Source organism: Rhinopithecus roxellana, chromosome 8 (assembly GCF_007565055.1).
Source record: "Rhinopithecus roxellana isolate Shanxi Qingling chromosome 8, ASM756505v1, whole genome shotgun sequence".
NCBI classification, from domain to species: Eukaryota; Metazoa; Chordata; class Mammalia; order Primates; family Cercopithecidae; genus Rhinopithecus; species Rhinopithecus roxellana.
The window spans coordinates 77,829,504-77,852,408 of record NC_044556.1 but is presented as its reverse complement, the minus strand read 5'-3'; the positions used below and the strand labels follow the sequence as shown (position 1 = coordinate 77,852,408).

The 22,905-nt window shown below is 43.5% G+C and overlaps 1 protein-coding gene and 1 pseudogene across 1 annotated transcript in view; one reads left to right on the top strand and one right to left on the bottom strand.

Annotated features, from left to right (window-relative positions):
- The first annotated feature begins 4,465 nt into the window (after positions 1–4,465).
- LOC115898999 lies at positions 4,466–7,888 on the top strand (annotated as a pseudogene).
- Positions 7,889–11,241: 3,353 nt separating this feature from the next.
- The window catches only part of DSTYK (dual serine/threonine and tyrosine protein kinase), a 71,254-nt gene continuing 59,590 nt past the window's right edge, over positions 11,242–22,905 (bottom strand). The window contains 3 exon segments of the mRNA XM_030936092.1: positions 11,242–16,492; positions 16,973–17,107; positions 19,744–19,858. Coding sequence (XP_030791952.1) covers positions 16,305–16,492; positions 16,973–17,107; positions 19,744–19,858 — 438 coding nt within the window. The 3' untranslated portion in view covers positions 11,242–16,304.

Below are 22,905 nucleotides of genomic sequence, written 5' to 3'. Positions count from 1 at the left end.
CATTCTTACACATGGACAATCTTACACTTTGATAGAAGATAAAAGGCCTGTGTCAGGGGAAAAAGAAAGAAAATTATCAGAAGCACTTTATTAAGCACTTAATTTATCCTTTTTTTTTTTTTTTTTTTTTTTTTCTGAGACAGTGTCTTACTCTGTCACCTAGGCTGGAGTGCAGTGGTGCAATCATGCCTCACTACAGCCTCTACCTCCTGGGCTCTGGTGATCCTCCCACCTCAGCCTCCCAAGTAGCTGAGACTACAGGCATGTGCCACCATGCCTGGCTAATTTTTGTATCTTTTGTACAGATGGGGTTTCACCATGCTGCCTAGGCTAGTCTCAAACTCCTGGACTCAAGCAATCTGCCCACCTCAGCCTTCCAGAGTGCTAGGATTACAGGGATGAGCCACTGTGCCTGGCCTTAATTTATCTTTAAGCACCAGGATACACTAAACTTTCTGGAGCTAGGAAACAAAAGACAATTAGCTAGAAAAGAAAGGAAAATGGGAATATAGTGAACTTCTCTCCAGTTCATTAATATCTTAAGGGAATGCCTAATCAATTCTTCGAACATAAGCTTCTTGAAGGCAAGCAGCCTACCCTGTTTTGTTTCCAAGTGTCTAGATTAGTGCTTGGCACACTGTACATGCTCAATAAATAATTGTTGATCAATAAACAACCACAGGAACAATTTATGAACTATAATTCTCATCCTAGGCTTTTTTTTTATTACTTTATTGTTATCTAAAAAGAGTACATAACTTTGAAAGTAACTCACTGTACATTTTATAAGTGATAAAGACAAAATACCTAGCATATTCAAAGCCACATGTTAGCTTATATTAATTGCAATCCAAATTTGCACACTGAGTTCAGCTCACCAATCCAATTAATCAAAACGGATCAAAAGCTGATCAGGGGAAGGCAGAGGAAAATGAAATGCAGACAGGTCCTATCTTTATTTTAAACTTTTATCTTATTTTTTTCATCATGGCCTCTTTTTGGCATGAATTCTGACTTTTCAAAATATTGAGTTTTGGAGTGCCCCCTTAAATTTTGCACACCAAACAAGTGCCCCATTTGCCCCACAGCAGAGGCCTCAGACAAGCCCACAATAAGCATCAGAGGAGGAATGGTCCTTCTGAGTCATACCAAATGAAGGTCAGAGGGCCAGGCCATTGTACCCGTGAATCCAGCCGTTGAACGCAGACTGGTTTTGCGAAGGAGGCAACACCTTGTGAGAGCCAACTCTTGTCTGCTGAAGGCAATTTGTGGAGAGGAACTTGGCTGTGAGCTATCAGCATCCAACACCCCTTCTAGCTGGGAGACATTCCTGACAGCTTGTTCCTCAAGGGGCAATATGGGAGGCACAGTAACTTTTTAGTTCTGCTATTATTATTATTATTTTTGAGACAGAGTCTCACTCTGTTGCCCAGGCTGGAGTGCAATGACACGATCTCGGCTCACTGCAACCTCCTCCTCCTGGGTTCAAGCAATTCTCCTGCCTCAGCCTCCTGAGTAGCTGGGATTATAGGCATGAGCCACCTCACCCAGCTAATTTTTATATTTTTAGTAGAGAGGGGTTTCACCATGTTGTCCTGGCTGGTCTCGAACTCCTGACCTCAGGTGATCCAGTTGCCTTGGCCTCCCAAAGTGCTGGGATTACAGGCATGAGCCACTGCACCTGGCCAACTTTAGACATTTCTCTATCGTTAAATTACTACAAGTGTATTAGCTTTGTAATTCAACTCATTAACATATTGAGTCTTTAAACAACAACAAAGACTGGGATATGAGGTCCTGTGGACCACAGTTTTACATCCTACTGAGGTCGGAGATGACCCTTCTGAAACCCCAATCCAGCCATTTATTCCAGCTTCTATCCTATAAAAGGCCTCTCCCACCCTACAGACTGGTGAGCCTATCCCAGGGAACACAGAGCTTAGACTGCAGATTGTGAGGGTAAGCGCCCCTTCCTCAGGTCTCTTAGGCAAAAGGGGAGTTGGTATTTAGGGTCAATGAGAGTAAAGGGCTGTTGATGAGTGTAGGAGGGTGGCTCAGATATCTCAGTTTAGAACCCCGGGCTGACTGGTTCTCATTCTTACCCTTTCTCCCTTTCCTGGGCAGGTCCTCAGATCCTTGACCCCCTAGGTGAAGTGGAGACAGCCCAAGGGCAGCACCCTCTGGCTGGCATGCCTCCCAAGTGCTGCCATGTCATCTGCACCAAGAAGGGTATGTGGGGATCCAGACAGTGGGGAAAGGGGCCCTGTCTTAAGTCAGCTCTGCTGCCACAACACAATACCATATAGTGGCTGACTTAAACAACAGAAATTCTCTCTCACAGTTCTGGAGTCTGGAGGTTCAGGATCATGGTGTTCATAGATTCAGTGTCTGGTGTGGGCCTACCTCCTGGTTTACAGATGGCCTCCTCCCTGCTGTATCCACCTGATCCATCTGCTTCTCAGTCTACATCTTGCCTGAGGTCTTCTTGAGGGTCTAGGACAGAAAGCAAGGGCCTGAGGGACCTGCTGTGCTCTAGTGTTCCAGGAAGAATGGGGTCCGGCTGCTTGTTCTCGCAGTCCGGCTGCTTGTTCTCGCAGTCCAATAACAAGATGCAGATAGACTAGGAAAGAAAGGAGTTTATTATTTTTATTTATTTATTTATTTATTTTTTGAGACAGCATCTTGCACTATTGCCTGGGCTGGAGTGCAGTAGCACAATCTTGGCTCACTGCAACCTCCGCCTCCTGGGTTCAAGCGATTATCCTGCCTCAGCCTCCCGAGTAGCTGGGATTACAGGTGCCCACCACCACGCCTGGCTAATTTTTTGTATTTTTAGTAGAGACAGGGTTTCACTGTGTTGGCCAGGCTAGTCTCGAACTCCTGACCTCGTGATCTGCCCACCTCGGCCTCCCAAAGTGCTGGGATTACAGGCATGAGCCACTGCACCCAGCTAATTATGTCTATAGCTTAGCAGAATCCAGAGTCCTCTCATTATTCTAACCTTGGAGGCTTTCATTAGTTTTACAAAGGCAGTTTAGTTCTGGGAGGGGCTACTATTATTCTTGCTTTAAGGTTAAACTATAAACTAAATTTCTCCCAAAGTTGGCTTGGAATGACCAAGGACAGCTTGGATGTTAGAAGCAAGATGGAACCAACTATATCAGATTTTTCTTTCAGTCATAATTTTGGAAAGGTGGTTTTATCTGAAGGTAATCAGTATCTTTACCCTTCTCTGAAAATATAGGACTCTTACAATATTTCAAAAGTTCACCCCCTCATTTGAGCCCCAGAGTTCAAGGCTGCAGTGAGGTGTGATCACGCCACTGCTCTCAGGTTTGGTCAACAGAGCAGAACCCCATCTCTAAAAAAAGGAAAAAAAACTCTTGGCTGAGATTCTTTTGCCTCAGAAGTTAGATATCATTATACATATTTTGCTTTATTTGTTTGTTTATTTTCTCGAGACAGAGTCTCGCTGTATTGCCCAGGCTGGAGTGCAGTGGCACAGTCTTGGCTCACTGCAGCCTCTGCCTCCCAAGTTCAAGTGATCCTTGTGCCTCAGCCTCCTGAGTAGCGGAGATGACAGGCATGCGCCTCCACACTTGGCTAATTTTTTTTGTATTTTTAGTAAAGACAGCTTTTCGCCATGTTGGTCAGGCTGGTCTTGAACTCCTGACCTCAAAGGATCCTCCCGCCTCAGCCTCTCAAAGTGCTGGGATTACAGGCTCATTACATGCCCGACCCGATATCATTATACGTATTTTTTAATATATATAACCAATGTGTGTTTAGATTTAGCCATCCATTTACTGTTTTCTCTGCTTACCATTCATTCCTGCATATCAGGCCTCTCTAGGCTCATAGTTTCCTTTTTCCTAAAATACATCTTTTACATGAGTATTAGTGAAAATCAGTTTGTAAATTATTTCAACTTTTGATTTTTAAAAAATGTTTTAATTTTTATCCTAATTCTTGGAGTATACATCAGCTAAACATATACTCACAAGTTGGTATTTCTTCTCTATTGCCACTTTGGAGATGTTATTTAAAAGACAATACAGGGCCTGGCGCAATGGCTCACACCTATAATCCCAGCACTTTGGGAGGCCCATGCAGGCGGATCACTTGAGGCCAGGAGTTCAAGACCAGCCTTGCCAACATGGTGAAACCCTGTCTCTACTAAAAATACAAAAATTAGGCCAGGTGTGGTGGCCATGCCATGGCTCCCAGCTACTCGGAAGGCTGAGGCAGGAGAATGACTTGAACCCAGGAGGCGGAGGTTGCATTGAGCCGAGATGGCACCCTTGCACTCTAGCCTGGGCAAAAAGAGCAAAACTCCACTCAAAAAAAAAAAAAAAAAGTCAAGTGTGGTGATATAAGGCCCAGACCCAGACCCGGATCTGAGTTGCAGCCACCCTCACCATGCTGCCCACCGCCTGTGCTCCACCACCTGCCTCCATGGCCAGTCATGTTGGAGCATATGAGCTTGCTGCCCGTACGAGTAGATTACAAGGGACAAAAGCTAGTTGAACAAATGTTTCAGAGAATTATTTTTTCTTCAGTGGTTGGATTTATCTACGGTTATGTGGCTGAACATTGCAGATGAACTGTCTATATAGTTATAGCTGGATTTGCTTTTTCACATTTGTTGACACTTCACCCATGGCCCATCCATCACTGGCATCCCCTCAAGAGGTTACATGTCCAAGACTCATCACAGAAAATAAGAAGCTGGGGATAGAAAAATTAAGAGGCAAGCTAAAAATAATCTACTGGGGGTTTCCTGGTTTGGCTTTACTATAGCACTTGTTTTTGTTTCATGTGAAATGGATCCAAAACATCAGATAAAAACCACTCATGCAGGCTGGGCATGGTGGTTCACGCCTGTAATCCCAGGACTTTGGGAGGCCGAGGCGGACGGATAACAAGGTCAGGAGATTGAGACCATCCTGGTTAGCATGGTGAAACCCCGTCTCTACTAAGAATACAAAAAATTAGCTGGGTGTGGTGGCACACGCCTATGGTCCCAGCTATTCAGGAGGCTGAGACAGGAGAATCACTTCAACCTGGGAGGCCGAGGTTGCAGTGAGCTGAGATCGCGCCACTGCACTCCAGCCTGGGTGACAGAGGGAGACTCCGTCCCCAGCTCCCCCACCTGCCAAAAAAAACAAAAAACACTCATGCATCCGAGCTTGGTGGCTCATGCCTCTAATCCCAGCACTTTGAAAGGCCGAGACAGGTGGATCACCTGAGGCCATGAGTTCGAGACCAGCCTTGCCAAGATGGTGAGACCCCATCTCTACAAAAATACAAAAATGTTTAGCCAGGCATGATGGTGGGTGCCTCTAATCCCAGCTACTAGAGAGGCTGAGGTGGGAAAATTGCTTGAACCTGGGAGGCGGAGGTTGCAGTGAGCCAAGATCATGCCACTGCACTCCAGCCTGGGTGACAGAGAGAGATTCCGTCTCAAAAACAAACAAACAAAAAGCCACAAATGCTCTCTGGCACAGCTGTATGTAGATTTGGTTTTCTATATTTCATTTTTAATCCCATTGGGTTTTGATTTACAAATATTTTAGAGCCTCTCTTTATTATCTTGCTCGGAAATGGAGAACAGAAAATACAAGTATGCAACATTTCTTTCAGGTTTTTATAAAGTTTTTCATAATGAAGAATAGATGGCCAGCTAATTTTTGTATTTTTAGTAGACAAGGGGTTTCACCATGTTGGCCATGCTGGTCTCAAACTCCTGACCTCAAGTGATCCACCTGCCTCAGCCTCCCAAAGTGCTGGGACTATAGGCGTGAGCCACCACGTCTGGCTGGCAAATTTTTAAAATTTTCTGTAGAGACAGGGTCTCACTATTTTGCCCAGGCTGGTCTTGTACTTCTGAGCTCAAGCAATCCTACCACCTTGGCCTGCCAAAGTGCTGAGATTACAGGTGTGACCCACCATGCCTGACCACACTTGCAAATTTAAACATACCTTTATAAAACTCACCTCAACCTCCTGGACTCAGTCAGTCCTCCCACTTCAGCCTCCCAAGTAGCTAGGACTACAGGCACATGCCATACCATGCCTGGTTAAATAATATCATTTTTATAAGGCACAACACAAAGTATATATTGTTTAGAGCTACAGGTATATTTGGAAATACTTTTCTTAAAAAAAAAAAAAAAAAAAAGAGAGGGAATGGGCTGGGCACGGTGGCTCACACCTGTAATCCCAGCACTTTGGGAGGCTGAGGCGGGCAGATCACGAGGTCAAGAGTTCAAGATCAGCCTGGCCAACATGGTGAAACCCCATCTCTACTAAAAATACAAAAATTAGCTGGGTGAGGTGGCATGTGCCTGTAATCCCAGCTACTTGGGAGGCTGAGGCAGGAGAATCGATTGAACCCAAGAGGCAGAGGTTGCAGTGAACTGAGATCACGCCATTGCACTCCAGCCTGGATGACAAAGCAAGACTCCATTTCAAAGAAAAAAGAAAAAAAAAAGGAAAAAAAGAAAAAAGAGAGAATAATCAACACAGTAGTAACTTAGGGATGGGAGAAAGGCAGGGAGGTGCAGGAACTGGTATCTGGGAGAATCACACGGGGGCTTAAAAACCATGGCAGTGTTCTGGCCCACAGATAGCATGATAAATTCACATTTTAAAAATTGTTCTTGGCCAGGCCTGGTGGCTCACGTCTGTAATCTCAGCACTTTGGGAGGCCAAGGCAGATGGATCACCTGAGGTCAGGAGTTTGAGACTAGCCTGACCAACATGGCAAAACTCCATCTCTGCTAAAAATACAAAAGTTAGCCAGGCGTGGTGGTACATGCCTGTAATCCCAGCTACTCACGAGGCTGAGGCAGGAGAATCACTTGACCTTGGGAGATGGAGGTTGCAGTGAGCCGAGATGGCACCATTGCACTCCAGCCTGGGTGACAGTGAGACTTTGTCTCCAGAAAAAAAAAAAAAAAAAAAAAAAATTGTTCTTATGCATCAATTTTTTTTTTTTTTTTTAAAGACAGTGTCTTGCCCAGTCTGGAGTACAGCGATGCAATGTCAGCTCACTGCAACCTCCGCCTCCTAGGTTCAATTAATTCTTCCTGCCTCATCCTCCTGAGTAGCTGGGATTACAGGCACCCGCCACCATGCTCGGCTAATTTTTGTATTTTAGTAGAGATGGGGTTTGGCCATGTTGGCCAGGCTGCTCTCGAACTCCTGACCTCAGATTATCTGCCCACCTCGGCCTCCCAAAGTGCTGGGATTACAGGCATGAGCCACCACACCCGGCCGCATCAAAATATATGAGGATGTTACATATACTCCTTTGCCAGTATCTAATAATTTTTAACAATTGTAAGCAAATCCTGCTCAATACAATGTCTTAGACTAGCCACCATGTTTCTCTGTGGTCCCAGCTTAGAATCTAGAGCAGTTCCCCTTATTTTCAGAGCCAGTGGCTTCACATTGAGCCTGACATTTGCCTCTTAAACTCCTGCTTCCACACATAGAAAGGCTCTGATTTAGCCTTTACCTAGATGCTTGAGTGTCTTTGATTCATGGGGAAGCCATGCTGAGAAAATAAGGGAGGAAGGAAAGAGAAAGGAAATAGAAGCCAAGGCATTCTTCATAGGTTGAAAAATACTCCAGAGATTTAGAAATGTCCTTCCCAGAGACCAAGTTGTGGCCTCTCTGTATCAGTCCCCAATCTGTCAATCTTCTTTCATGACCTTGCCTCCCAGTAGTGCCAGAAGGGTGGCTGTGGAGGTCAAGCAGCCCAAGAGATGAACTGTAATGGCCATGTGTCACCTGGCACCTGTCCTGAATTTAGGTCCCTTTTCTCATTTCTCTTTGATTACTTTTCAGGAGTTACATCTCCTCCAAGGAATATAATTTTTAGTGAGCAGGCAAATTTAGGTGCCTGCCTCCCATCATGGAATCTGAAGGGGACAGATCCTTTCAGTTCTGAACCAGTAAAGCTAGAAGATGGGTCTGGGACCTGTGCTGGGCCAGTTGAGAAAACTCGCCCTGGCTGTTAACTCTTGAGGGAGTAAAGATGGTTCATCATAGCCTTAGACAGCAAAAGCTTGCAGAGCTGCTCTGGTTCCTGCCTACAGATTCTGTGAGTCTGATCTTCCAGTTCTTGCTGATTTTTTGAGGCACTAGTATTTTTCCAGTACGTATTTCCTTCCTCCTAAATTAGCCAGGATTCATTTTCTAGATGTTCATAGCAGATAAACAACACAGTAACAGAAATTCCATACCCTAAAAGTTGGAAGTTGCCTCTTTAGGAAAATCACTATTATCGGTTTGATTTATACATTTACAGTTTTTTTTTCTGTGCACTATATGTGCAGATGGACTAAATCTCTAGATAATTTGGGGTTCTGGGGAACAAAGGGATTTTTACCAAAAAATGGGTTATGTTTTTTATATATATATAGTTATATAGTTTTATATAGTTATATATAGTTTTATAGTTACATATATTTATATATAGTTATATATAGTTTTATATATATATATATTTTTTGAGATGGAGTCTTGCTCTGTTGCTTAGGCTGGAGTGTGGTGGCACGATCAGCTCACTGCAGCCTCTGCCTCCCAGGTTCAAGTGATTCTCCTGCTTCAGCCTCCCAAGTAGCTGGGGTCACAGGTATGCACCACCACACCCAGCTAATTTTTGTATTTTTAGTAGAGGCCATAATGGCCAGGCTAGTCTCGAACTCCTGACCTCAGGTGATCTGCCCACCTTGGCCTTTGAAAGTACTAGGATTACAGGCATGAGCCACCATGCCCGGCCAAGCCACTGTGCCTAGCCTAGAGTTTTTGTTTTTGTTTTTGTTTTTACATTTACATCTTTCCTATACCTGGACTTTTTTTTTCACGATGATTTAAGTATTTTTTTCCTCAGGTGATGATACGATTTGAATGCATGTGTCCCTCCAAAATTCCTATGTTGGAACTCAAACCCCAAGCTATTAAGAGGTGGGGCCTTTGGGAAGTGATTAGGCCATGTGGGCTTAGCCCTCACAGATAGGATTAATGGCACTATAAAGAGGCTCAGAGGGCTGCCTAGTTCTTCCATCTCTTCTGCCATGTGAGAACAGTGTTAGTCTCCTGAAGGACGCAGCAACAAGGTGCCGTCTTGGACGCACAGAGCAGTCCTTACCAGATACTGACCCTGCTGGCGCCTCAATCATGAACTTCCCAGCTCCTAAAACTATGAGAAATAAATTTGTTATTTATAAATTACCTGGTCTGTGGTATTTTGTTATAGTAGCAGGAAAAGACTAAAACAAGGGGATAGCCAACTTTACTGACTGATCTGTTTTTTTCATGGATTTGAAATGCTAACTTCAAAATATACCAAGGGGTTGGGCGTGGTGGCTCATGCCTGTAATCCCAGCACTTTGGGAGGCCAGAACACCTGAGGTCAGGGGTTTGAGACCAGCCTGACCAATATGGCAAAACCCTGTCTCCACTAAAAATACAAAAATTAGCCGGGCATGGTGGTGTACACCTGTAATCCCAGCTACTTGGGAGGGTGAGGCAGGAGAATAGCTTGAACCCGTGAGGCAAGGTTGCAGTGAGCTGAGATCACACCATTGCACTCCAGCCTGGGAGAGAGAGTGAGACTCTATCTCAAAAAAATAAAAATAAAAATAAAATATACCAAGGTACAGGCTCTCCCTAGAAGGGCCACAAGAGGCCTCACTTAGTGCGTGTCTCCCCATAGTAACTGCACTCCAAAGGAGGCCGTTCAGTTAGCACTTCATGGACCCTTGGGATTCTACTAAAGGCAGAAATTTTGAGGTTGAATTTAATAATGTTCGGAAGCCTGAATCCCACCCAAATACAGGGTCGGGAAGGCCACCCAAGTTGCCCTACTCAGGGCACATGACTACTGAGGGACGTGTTCTTGAAAAAGCATGCCCAATCTGAAAATGTGTATACCAAAAGCTATTTTTTTCCAAAGTAATAAGGGCAAAGGAAGAGGTTAAGATAACTCAGTCACACTGAACTTCCTAGGAAAATACAGGGCATATGCATATAAGATGGGATATATTTAACTGTGAAGGGTGGCTGGAGTTATCAGAGTTTCACAAGTGTTAAGAGGCTTATCTGGGCTGGGTGCATGGCTCACACCTGTAATACCAGCACTTTGGGAGGCTGAGGCAGGAGGATTGCTTGAGCCCAGGAGTTTGAGACCAGCCTGGGCAACATAGCCAGACCCTATCCTTAAACAAAAACAGCCAGGCATGATGGTGTGCATCTATGGTCCAGGTACTCAGGAGGCTGAAGCAGGAAGATTGCTTGAGCCCAGGAGGTCGAGGCTACCGTGAGCCATGTTTGTGCCACCGCACTCCAGCCTGGGCAACAGCAAGAGCAAGACACTGTCTCCAAAATAAAAATAAAAATAAAAATAAAAAAGGCTTATGTGCATTATTAGCATTAACCAACTGAGCTAACCGGCTTCAGCTGCATTAAATGAATACTGTGTGGGTATGGGCTGAGAACCTCTGAGATGAAGGAGCAGAACACACCAACTACGTAAGATGTGCTGCCATCTGCTGGCTAACCTTGTGTTGCAGTCAAACCAAAAGTAGTTACAGCAAAAAATGACAGCCACACAAGCCAGACATGGGTATGATAACAAAAAACAAACCAAAGCAAATGCACCTCGTGTTGCACGCTGACCTTCCCTGGTGACTAGAGGTAGTGCCTGTCTCTTGGCGGTGGCCCATGGTGGTGCCTGTCAGGCACTGCTGAGTAAGCAAATCTCAGCGCTGGGGTGAGCCTAAATAGAAAATTCAAAATACACTACATGCAGATAGGCCAGCATAAGATTATGTGCCAAGTTCCCTCACAGTGTAATAAAGAGTAGCTAGGCTCATATATGAACTCACAATACTGCAGGTTTGTGCTTAAAAGAAGCTGGAAAAAAGCATGTCACCCAGGATAGGCTCTGGAAGATACATCGCTATCATCTCACCCCTTTTCTCTGCTATCCTATTTCCCATTCCCTTGCCCCACCCTCCAGTAGTGGTGATGTAAAGTACCCAGAGGCCAAGAGCCATGGTGGCTGGGGAGGGCCCCTGATGGGAGAGGAACATGTTCCATCCATCTCCCCTAAGGCAAACTGAAAGACATCCGACTGCAGGTCACCAGTGGAAATGGAATGGATTAGGGAATGTCCTGTTACTGTGGGTAGTGAGGTAAGGGAAAACCAAAACCAAACAGATAGAAACCTAAAACGTTAATGTGATCTTTATTATACAGCACATCTGGTATTTGTGTAACCCAACAAGTATATAGAATACTCTATAAAACCAAACCCAACCCTTCAAAATTACATGAATGAAGATTAACCCCGAGTCGCATCTCTTCAAAATGCACACAATTACCACAGTCCTGCTGTAACAGTATTATGGAAAGAGCCAGGTAGCACAAGAAAGGAGAGAAGATAAAGACTGAAGTGTGTGCGAAAGTCATTTTCTTTTGTTATTGCACTTTTATTCTACACACTTAGTATGTTACACCTTTATTTAACACTGTAACAAACATTAGTCCTTTAAAACAAACAAACGACATTACATGAAGACAAAAGACAACAGGCTGTCCAGACCAATTTTCTTTTCAACCATCTGGGCAAGGTGGCCTCCCCAGTGCTTGGTGTCCTGATGCACCTCTGAGATCACCTCAATTGGACTGGATGTTAACAAAACAGATGAAGTTAAAAATAAAACCCTTTTAAGAACAGTAGTGCTACTGGAAACCTCCAGGGGAGTTTGGAATACAAGTGTCCCAAGGCCACTCCCTCCTTACCCACTTCAACATCAAACAAGCCCTATTCATCCCACCTCCATATTTGGAAGGATTAACCTTCTTTTTTTCTTTTTTTTTTGAAATGGAGTCTTGCTCTGCCACCCAGGCTGGAGTGCAGTGGTGTGTTCTCGGCTCATTGCAGCCTCTGTCTCCTGGGTTCAAGCAATTCTCCTACCTCAGCCTCCTGAGTAGCTGGGGCTATAGATGCCCGCCACCATGCCTGGCTAATTTTTTCTATTTTTAATAGAGACGGGGTTTCACCATATCACAGATTGGTCTTGAACTCCTGACCTCAGGTTTTAAAAAGTGGGTTACTTGATCCAGAAAATCCAAAAGCTTTGGAAACTCAAGGAAAGCAACTACTCTTTTGGCAGTGGACTCTTCCAGGGTTGTTAATCCCACTCTGATGCAATATGGGTGGACTAGGGAGGTTTCCTGATTATCCAAATGTAATACCAAGCATGCCATCATCTCTCCAAAGCAAGCCCAAAGGGGCCTTTAACTTCCCAAAGTGCTACTTTGGGAAAAAGTAATCACCAATTACACCAAAGTGTAATCACCAATTCCCCCCAGGCCTCCCAGTGCTAAATAATAAGCCAAAGCCAAAATATAAAGTGTCATTCAGTGCAGTTGTCACTTTGAAGCCCTGCAACCCCGAGGCACTTCTTCTATTAGGAAGAACACTTTGTGACTGACCCTTCTTTGGCAGCTCAAGCAAAGACACAAAAATGCACTTGAGAGCTGACAGGTACTAGTCGAGAGTTCGACGAGTCCCCTATTTCTATCTGTGGTAGTAATGCATTCTTTCCTCCACTGCTTCCTTGAATTTTAGTGTTAAAAATTAGGAGAAGCTGCCTAGGCTCTGTCCCCTTGAAGTTGATGGAGTCAAAAGTGACTCTCTTTGGTCTGGGAACAACCAGCACAGTCCTCCTGTGAAGCGCTTGCTCAGTCAATGAGCTACTCTTTGCAGAGGATCAGGGAACTAAGGTATTCCTGGGGAAACCCCACCCAAATGAGCCGGGCCAGACAGCCCTTGCCATCAGCTCTCTAGGCCCAGGGTCAGCCATTCCAGGGTCCCAGGCTCCACCATTTCTCCTGACTGCTCTGCAGGAAGGCCTCATTTCTGAAACAAAATGAGAGACCAGACTTCAAGATCTGGCCATTAAAAATGGCCAGGTCATCATTTTCATGCTGGGGTAAGCTGCCCTAATTATGCTGATTAGAAGGACAGAACACAATAAGGGTCATTCTTTCACGTCATCCTTTTTCCTCCTCCAGCCACAATCTCACCTCACCACTTGGGAACACGTACAACCAAAGCTGGGAGGTAAAATCTTTAGGACTTTGGTCATGCTGGGCCCTCTATAAGCCAAGTGCTGCCAGACTTCTTTGAAAACCTAGTGTCCTCCCAAGTAATATACAATACAGTACGTTTCATGGCATTCCACCACTTATCATAAGAATGGATGCCAAGGAACAAAGAAACCAAAATTAGCTGACAATGTTATAAAACAAAAGCAAAGTATACACACATTATACACACGTATACCTGCACTCAGCCTGCTGAGTATTTAAATAACATCCCCAAATATCCATATATGGATTTTGGCTGGCCTAGAGACTTTCAAGAATATTTTGCACCTTTTCTCAAAATACTTTTTTTAAGAAAATGAACTGTAACACAACTACTCATCTCTTCACTTACATGAGTCCCTCCCTTCCACCCTCCCCATCGGGGATAAAACTGTTGGGGAATCTGCTAGAGAACTGGCATCTGATCGCAGACTAAGCCATGGGGTAAACTAAAAAGGGACTCTGGGTAGATGAAAAAAATCTAACCTCCCATATGTGAATGAGAGTATGAGCTAAGACTTCCAAAGAATGCTAGGAATGTGACCTTCATAATGGAAGCACAGACTTATGATTATAGCTAGAGTCAAAAGAAGACAGTCTGGAAAGGGAACTATGTAAGACTTTTCCTAAAATTTCATACACAACAGACTTAGACAATGATTTTCCAGCAAGTAGAGAGTACTTACCCCTCCTCTCTTGACACCTGACTCCCTTGAAGCCCCATCATAGTTCCCAGAAGGACAAGTGAGTTAGTGCAGAGAATAGAGTACTTGAAGTATAGCTAAATAGGTGGTAAAAATTCGAATGTACTGAACATCCTACCAAAACAAGGCTAAAGCCTACAGAGCCCAAAGACACTGAGTCAGTTACTTTATCATTTGCAGGTAAAAAGGTTATTAGCACTACGTGGAGTTTCTGAAAGGTTGCAAGAGTTTAGGGAGCTACTATGCTCAAACGTGTCATGATCAGAGCCCAGGATAGCCAAAGAGTTAAAAGTTATATGAAAGACCCATTATAGACTCCATTTATATTCCATTAATATTTAAAAGATGGTCATTCTGTCATAAACAACCCTAGAAAATCCCAGCAGCAAATGTGCAACTCATCTTTTTCTTTTTCTTTTTTGAGATGGAGTCTCACTCTGTTGCCCAGGCTGGAGTGCAGTGGCGCGATCTCGGCTCACCACAATCTCCGCATTCCAGGTTCCAGCAGTTCTCCTGCCTCAGACTCCCGAGTAGCTGGGACTACAGGCGCACACCACCATGCCCACACCACCATGCCCGGCTAATTTGCAACTCATCTTATACACCAACTTGGGGACCTGTTCTACAAACTCTGGGGCTGGACACAGGGGCCAGACCACAGTTATTGGGGATTAGGCAGATGGAGGGAGACTACTCACTTCCACTGTCTACTTCCTTGTTTACCTGTTTTTCTGAATCTAATGGATCAGTTTGGTTGAGGAAGGCTTGAAGAAGTGCATCTGAGATGCACCAATGTTTAAATTGTTCCCCTTCCTCTGCCTAGAATCAGAATTTCTTTCCTCAAGCACACTTCATGAGGAACTCTCCAAAAGACCACCCACCCGCCTCCCACCTTTCAGGGAAACTTCCCAGACACTAGCACACGGGTGAGGGGCACACACACAGAACTACCAGAGGAGGGTTTTTCTCTTTCGTCTGCTTCTTTTTTTCTTCTAACAGATTATATTTAAAATAAGGTAAAAAGAAGGAACAAATTGCAGGAGAAATCTTGGTTAAAAAGCTCACTGATCAAATTTTAAAAACGTCAACGTGTTAGATTGAAACACAAAAAGAAAAGTTTCTGATTATGTTAAGTTTTAAAAACAAGCTCGTTTTCTTCCAGTATGTTTGTACACAGGCCATGGCCTCCAATCATCTCCCACCTCTCAGGTCTCACCCAAATACTTCGCACTGGGTTGGTTTTGCTCACTCACTCCTATGTACCATGTTATCTGGAGCTTTCCCACTTTGAAATGAAAAGAGGTAAACAAAAGAAAAGACTCAAAGGTAAAAGAACAGATTCTGTTCTGGGGTTAGCAGTAACTCTAAATCCAGTAACTTCTGTGTGTATGTCTATATATAGAGATATAGACACACACACATGTACATACATATACACACACACATATGCACACACATTCTTTTTTTTTTTTTTTTTGAGACAGAGTCTCACCCTGTCGCCCAGGCTGAAGTACAGTGGCACGATCTCAGCTCACTGCAACCTCCGCCTCCCAGGTTCAAGCGATTCTCCTGCCTCAGACTCCCCAGTAGCTAGGATTACAGGCATGCACCACTATGCCCAGCTAATTGTTTGTATATTTAGTAGAGACGGGGTTTCACCATGTTGGCCAGGCTGCTCTTGAACTCTGGACCTCCCAAAGTGCTGGGATTACAGGCGTGAGCCACCAAGCCCGGCCTCTTTTTTTTTTTTTTTTTTTTTACTCTTTTCAGGGCCTTTTGGTGATGTAACAGTGAAACCCTCCCCCAGAAACCAGGGATATGTGGTCCTATAAATGTAAACACACTGGCACTATGAGGAACAGATAGCTCTGTTTCTAACTACCTCACTGGGACTTCTGACCATTGCAACCTGAGATCCCTGGCTGCAGACAGCAGGAACCAGACATCCACAAGTTATTGTTTTTGTCCCCATGTTTTCATAATCCCAGAACTAAGTTCAAATTTTCTGAGTCCTGACTAAACTATTCCTAGCTAGAGCCAAAAATCATGAGAATGAGACTTTTTAACACTATTGCCACTGCAGTGTCCCGCTTGTTGTCTTAGAAGCATATACAGTGAATAGACAATGGTAACATCTGCCTCCTTTTCATTTGTGAGGCCCGAACATCACATTCCTCAGCTTTTACACATCTTAGACACTTTTTTGCTAAAGGAATAGCTTGGCGCTTCAGTGAGCTGCTGAATATGCTCAGTCATTCAACTCTTCACTGTCCAGGAGTCATCCCTGCCTGGGAAGGTTTCAAGTTTCCCAGCAAGCACCAGTTCCCTTGGGAGTGTGTCCTATAGTGAATAAATGTCAAATTCTCCCCATGGCCAAAAGGTGAGGGGGAAGGAAAGAATTAAGAGAGTGAAAAAGAAAGGTCTTTGCTTTCAAGTAGAATCATCTAGTCCTCTGTTTGGCTGCTCAGAATTGGACTTGCAGAGCCGATCCATGATGCCCTGGAGCATGGGCTGAACAATGCCCAAGAGAGGCCTCTTCAAGGGGTCGCCATCCCAACAGGCTTCCATCAACTGCCAGCACTCCTCATCAAACACAGGAAGACGTTCTGGGCGAGCCCCTAGAGAAAGGAGCATGGAAACAAGACCACAGTGAGGAACCCACCACATACAAAGAGGCATGACCAGCTCAAAGGCTGAATTCCCAGTGGCGCTCAGAATACTAAAGAATACAAGGAGTTTTGACTTCAATTGCAAACATCTAGGTTAGAACCTAACAATAAGAATAATTTAAAAAAAAGAAAGAAAGAAAGAAAGAAAAAGAAAAGAAAAACTGGAACACACTGGCATATGTGTGTTCCATATATGAAGTTGAAGAATTGGACATTTTTTTAAAAAGGCTTTTTGAGATAGTTCAATAGAGAGTTGACTAGAAGCAAAGGTTGACTTAAATATGTTTTCTGGATTCATGACAGTTTAAATGTATCTATGGCCCTGCTATGGAGTAGCCAGACAGGATGACAGGAGGCTGGGTGACATTGCCTGGGCTCAGTCTGCGCTAGCCAGGGGAGTTAGGACAAGGTAGTACTTGTGGCTCTTACCCCTTCGCACATTGTTCCAGAGATGGTCTTTGCTAGCACACCTCTCAAATGCCTCAGGGAGCTTGACAGAGCCTGAGCAGATATACCAGAAAAGAATTCCAAAAGCGTAGACATCCACGGAATTATCGTACTTCCCTGATGGCAAGAAAGGATGAAACATAATGAGCCGCGGGGAGTCAGGCAGCAGCATCCACACCATCTTGCCTCAGTAGAGGGTTGGCTTTTTCCAAAGCTTTTAACATCTATTATCTCTCAATAACAACCCTGCCAGGTGGGCAGGGCACATTTATAATGCCCATTTTACAATACAATCAAGTAAGACATTGGGAGGTCACAGCTCAATACTAAGAGAGCCAAGCCTAGAACCTGACAAAGGAAAAGGAAAATAAGGCCTGTCATTCTGCTAGGACAGTCAAAAAGATTAATCACAAAAAATTAAGGAAATAAAGTTGGAAATACAGGTGGGTAGGTATGTTGAAACCAGAATATAATAATTTTTAAAGTCAGGTACAAGAGTCTGGATTTAGTGGGCAGCAGGAAGTCATTTATGTTTTAGAGTAGGAGGTGACATGAAGAATATAGTATTTTAGAAAGATGATTCTGACAGCAATAGGGTGGACTGCAATAGAAACAATAAAAGAAATTTAAGTATGAAGTAACCAAAATAGAGTAACAGCAGTGGGATTAGAAAGTTTCTTCTTGGCCGGGCGCGGTGGCTCAAGCCTGTAATCCCAGCACTTTGGGAGGCCGAGATGGGTGGATCGCGAGGTCAGGAGATCGAGACCATCCTGGCTAACACGGCGAAACCCCGTCTCTACTAAAAAATACAAAAAACTAGCCGGGCGAGTTGGCGGGTGCCTGTAGTCCCAGCTACTTGGGAGGCTGAGGCAGGAGAATGGCGTAAACCCGGGAGGCGGAGCTTGCAGTGAGCTGAGATCCGGCCACTGCACTCCAGCCTGGGCGACAGAGCGAGACTCCGTCTCAAAAAAAAAAAAAAAGAAAGTTTCTTCTTTTTTTTTTTTTGAGACAGAGTTTTGCTCTTGCTGCCCAGGCTAGAGTGCAGTGGCATGATCTCAGCTCACCACAACCTCTGCCTCCCGGGTTCAAGTGATTCTCCTGCCTCAGCCTCCCGAGTAGTTGGGATTACAGGCAGGCACCACCACACCCGGCTAATTTTGTATTTTTAATAGAGACGGGGTTTCTCCATGTTGGTCAGGCTGGTCTTGAACTCCTGACCTCAGTGATCCACCCGCCTTGGCCTCCCAAAGTGCTGGGATTACAGGTGTGAACCACCATGCCTGGCCGAAAGTTTTTTTTGTTGTTGTTAAGTAAATCTAGAGAAAGAAAAATGATAACTGTCTACTTAGTTCAGATGTTGAATACGGCTACAGCTGTCTCACTAACACCTAATCCTTACATGTATCACCCAGTGAAGGGCTGGGGGAAGACTCATACATGAAATGAAAGAAATTTAAATATATTGTTAATTTTAACTCTTACCAATACTAATGACTACCTTTCTATCTTTGCTAGCAATGGAACAATCACTCCCATCACTTGGGCCCAAAACCTTGCAGTCATCTTTTAGTCATTCTTTTCTGTTCACTAACTGTATCAAGTTAGCACCAAAATCTTGTTCCCTCTTCCTCTGAATTAATCTAAATTTCTCACATTTGTTTGTTTCCGCACTAACACCACCTTAATCATGGAGGCAACCATAGAAGACCAGCTATCTGGTCTTACCTTGGTTCCTCCCAAATCATCTTTACCTACTGTTGCTAAAGCTCATCTTCATCAACATTTTCCTTTGTCTCCTACTCAAAAGCTCAGTAGCTCCTTAAGTCTTGCACAACAAGCCTTGATTCTTCTGTGGGAATTTCAAGCTCAATGTATTTTATCTCCAACCTTGTTTGCTACTGTTCCCCAAATGGATTTCTTTCCTGTCACGCTTATTTCTATTCTGTGATTTTCTTCATTTCCCCTTCTTTAGCCTCCAGAATTTTCTCTCCTTTATGTTACAGGGTTGTACTATGGAGACAGAAAGTCCTAGACTTAAATCACAGGTCCATTACCTTTTAGCTCAATGTTTTTGGGAGTAGGTTTCTTCATCAGTCTGGTCTCAACTTTATCCATTGAATGGACATAAAAATCCATCATCATCACAGAATTAAACAAAATACATGAAAAACCTAGCCATACTGCTTATCTCAAGGTGTATACTTAATAAATGATTTCCCTTCCCACCTACCAATTTCCCAGATCTGACTCAAGTTCTACTCAAAATCTCACCTTCATCACAAAACCACTAAACATTTCCACCTTCATTTATTCCTTCTCTAAACACCAACAGTACATCATATAGCCCTTAATTTAGCACTTAATCATACATTGTGTTATACTGCTTCCTATTTTACCTCTCAATATAGCTCTATGTCAACTGTAAGTTCTTTAATGATAAAGGACAACTCCTATCACACAGGAGTTACTCAATCAATACTTTATGATTAAATAATTGGCTGATTATGGCAATTATGGCACGAATAACCCAGGGAGATGTCCAAATGGTGATTCCCATTTGTACTTTTTCTTTCTTACTCCTCTACCTCTTCAATTTCCCTGCTACTTGCCTTAGGTAGGTCTCCCCTGATCTGGTTTCTCCCTTGCCTGTGCCAGACCTGCCAGTAGTGATTGTGGAAACGAACTCAAGGGGTAGCACTCAGGATTAAAGTAATACACCCTGCCCAGACCCACTGCCTGCCCTCCAGCCTTACCTGTGAAAAGTTCAGGGGCCATATGGATTGGTGTCCCCACAATGCTGCCTGACATCATGGCCTCTGGCTTGCAGAATCCTAAGTCAGTGATCTTGGCACGGTTCTGCTTATCCAGCTGCCAACAAAGCAGGGCAAGAGTCACCTTGTTTCTGATCCTGCACACAGCAGTGCTGCATACCCAAGCTCAAAGGTAGGTACCTCAAAGTAGTGTCACTGGACAGGATTATGCTCTGAAAAATGAGTTGTCAGGTGATTTTGTCCTTGTACAAACACCAGACTGTGCTTACACAAACCTAGATGGTATACTTGCTACACACCTAGGCTACATATTAATAGTATGGTCTTTTGCTACCAGGCTACAAACCCGTAGTGTGTTACTGTACTGAATACCATAGGCAACTGTAACACAATGGTATTTGTGTATCTAAACATACTTAAACCAAGAAAAGGTACAGTAAGAATACGGTATAAAAAATATTTTACCATTTTATGGTATACCTGCAGAGGGCATTTATAATGAATGGAGCTTGCAGAAGTGGAAGTTGCTCTGGGTGAGTCAGTGAGTGAGTGGTGAGTGAATGTGAAGGCCTAGGACATTACTGTACACTACTGTAGGCTTTATAAACACTGTATATTTAGGCTACACTATATTTATTTTTAAAAGTTTTTCTTCAATAATAAATCAACCTCTACTTACTGTAATTTTACTTTATAAACAATTTTTTAAGCTTTTTGTTTGACTCTTACAATAAACACTTAGCTTACAACACACATTGTATAGCTGTACAAATATATATATATGTATTTTTTTTTAAGAGACAGGGTTGTGCTCTGTCGTCCAGGCTGGAGTGCAGTGGCACGATCACAGCTCAAGGGAGCCTTGAACTTCTGGGCTCGAGGGATTTTCCTACCTTGGCTTCCTGACCAGCAAACACTATGGTTGTATGCCATCATGCCGGGATAATTTTTTGATTTTTAGTAGAGATGGGGTCTTTCTCTGTTGTCTAGGCTGGTTATAGGCTTTCTTTTTTTTTTTTTTTTTCTAGCTTTTAAAACTTTTTTGTTAAGAACTAAAACACAGACATATTAGCCTAGGCCTGCATGGGGTCAAGATCATCTATATCACTGTCTTCCACTTCCACATCCTGTCCCACTGGAAGGTCTTCAAGGACAATAACACACACGGAGCTGTCACTTCCTATGATAGCAACACCTTCTTCTGGAGTTCGTCCTAAGGTCCTGCCCGCGGCTATCCTTACTAGTTTATATATTTACTGTACTATACTACACTTTTTAGAGTATCTACAACGTATAAAAAGATAAAAAGTATAGTACAGTAAATATATAAACGAGTAACATAGCCATTTATTATCAAATATATACCGTACATAATTGTGCTATTCTTTTATATCAGTAGGTTTACCCAAGCATCACCACATGTGTATTGCACTGTGCTGCAACATTACAACAGCTATGATGTCACTAGGCAATAGGAATTTTTTAGTCCATTATAATCTTTTTTGTTTATTTTTGTTTTTTTGAGACGGAGTTTCGCTCTTGATGCCCAGGCTGGAGTGCAATGGCACAATCTCGGCTCACCGCAACCTCTGCCTCCCGGGTTCAAGCTATTCTGCCTCAGCCTCCCGGGTAGCTGGGATTACAGGCATGCACTACCACACCCAGCTAATTTTGTATTTTTAGTATAGACAGGGTTTCTCCATGTTGGTCAGGTTGGTCTCGAACTCCCGACCTCAGGTGATCCGCCTGCCTCGGCCTCCCAAAGTGCTGGGATTACAGGCATGATCCACCACACCTAGCCAGTCCATTATAATCTTATGGGACTACATTGTATATGTGGTCTCACTGACCAAAATGTCATTATGCAGTGCATGACTGTACTTCATAAATCCTGCCGCCAACCTTCCTGTCTCCAGGTTCATTTCCATTACAGGTTGAGTATCCCTTATCTGAAAGGCTTAGAACCAGAAGTGTTTTGAATTTCATTTTTTTCCCCAGATTTTGGAATATATCCATTATACTTGCTGATTCAACACCTCTAATTAAAAATCCAAAATGCTCCAGTGAGCATTCTCTTTGAGGGTCATGTCAGTGCTCAGAAAGTTTCGGATTATGGAGCATTTTGGATTTGTAATTTTTGGATTAGGAATACTCAACCTGTACTGTCTTCTTCCCCATACTATGAGCAACATGAGGGCAGGGATTGCCGTTTTCATCTTTGTATCCCCAGTGCTTAGCACAGTGCCTGGTACATATGAAGGTCCTAAAAAGCCCTGGAAGAATAGAAAGTACAGGTCCATGGAAGGACACCAGGGAAACACTTCAGAGCCTGACTCTCCTCCTGACCCCAGAGCAGAAAGTTGAGGTCCTCTGGTCAGCCGAGGAGAGTTTCCTAAAGTCCCTGTAGTTTCCTTTCCTAAAGGTTGAAGAGAATAAGTCTGTCTAATTTGGCTATTGATCAGCCTTTAGGTTTTGGCTGTCAATTTTAGGGAGACTGTTCCCTTCCCCTAAATTGCTGTCATCTTCATACATCATTTAAGTATTGCCAGAAACAACTGAAGGACATGCTAGTATACTTTCAAGAGGAATAGATCAAAAGATTCTTTACAATTCAAATTATAGGACTAGTGAGTTTATGACCATCTCACCATTTAAGGTACATTTACCCATCTCAGCCTTCATCCTACATCTCTGATCAAACCTTAAGCAATAACAAGGCCCAGACTCCTCAAAGGCAGAAAGACTATTCTAGATTAAAGGAGACTAAAGAAACATGACAACAAAATATACTATATATTTCCTGGATTGGATCCTGTATCAAACAAACAAACATACCATATTTAGGGCAACTAAACATATTTGGGACAACTGAAAAATGTTAATATAGATTACATATTAAATAATAGTATAGTATCAATGTTAAATTTCTTGGGTATAATAATGACACTTTGATTATGTAGAACGATATCCTTTTTCTTAGCAGATACATGATGAAGTACTTAGGAATAAAGTGTTTTCTGTTAATTTTTTTGTGTGTGTGTGTGGCAGGGTCTCACTCTGTCACCAGGCTGGAGTGCAGGACACAATCTCGGCTCACTGCAACCTCTGCCTCCCAGGTTCAAGTGATTCTTCTGCCTCAACCTC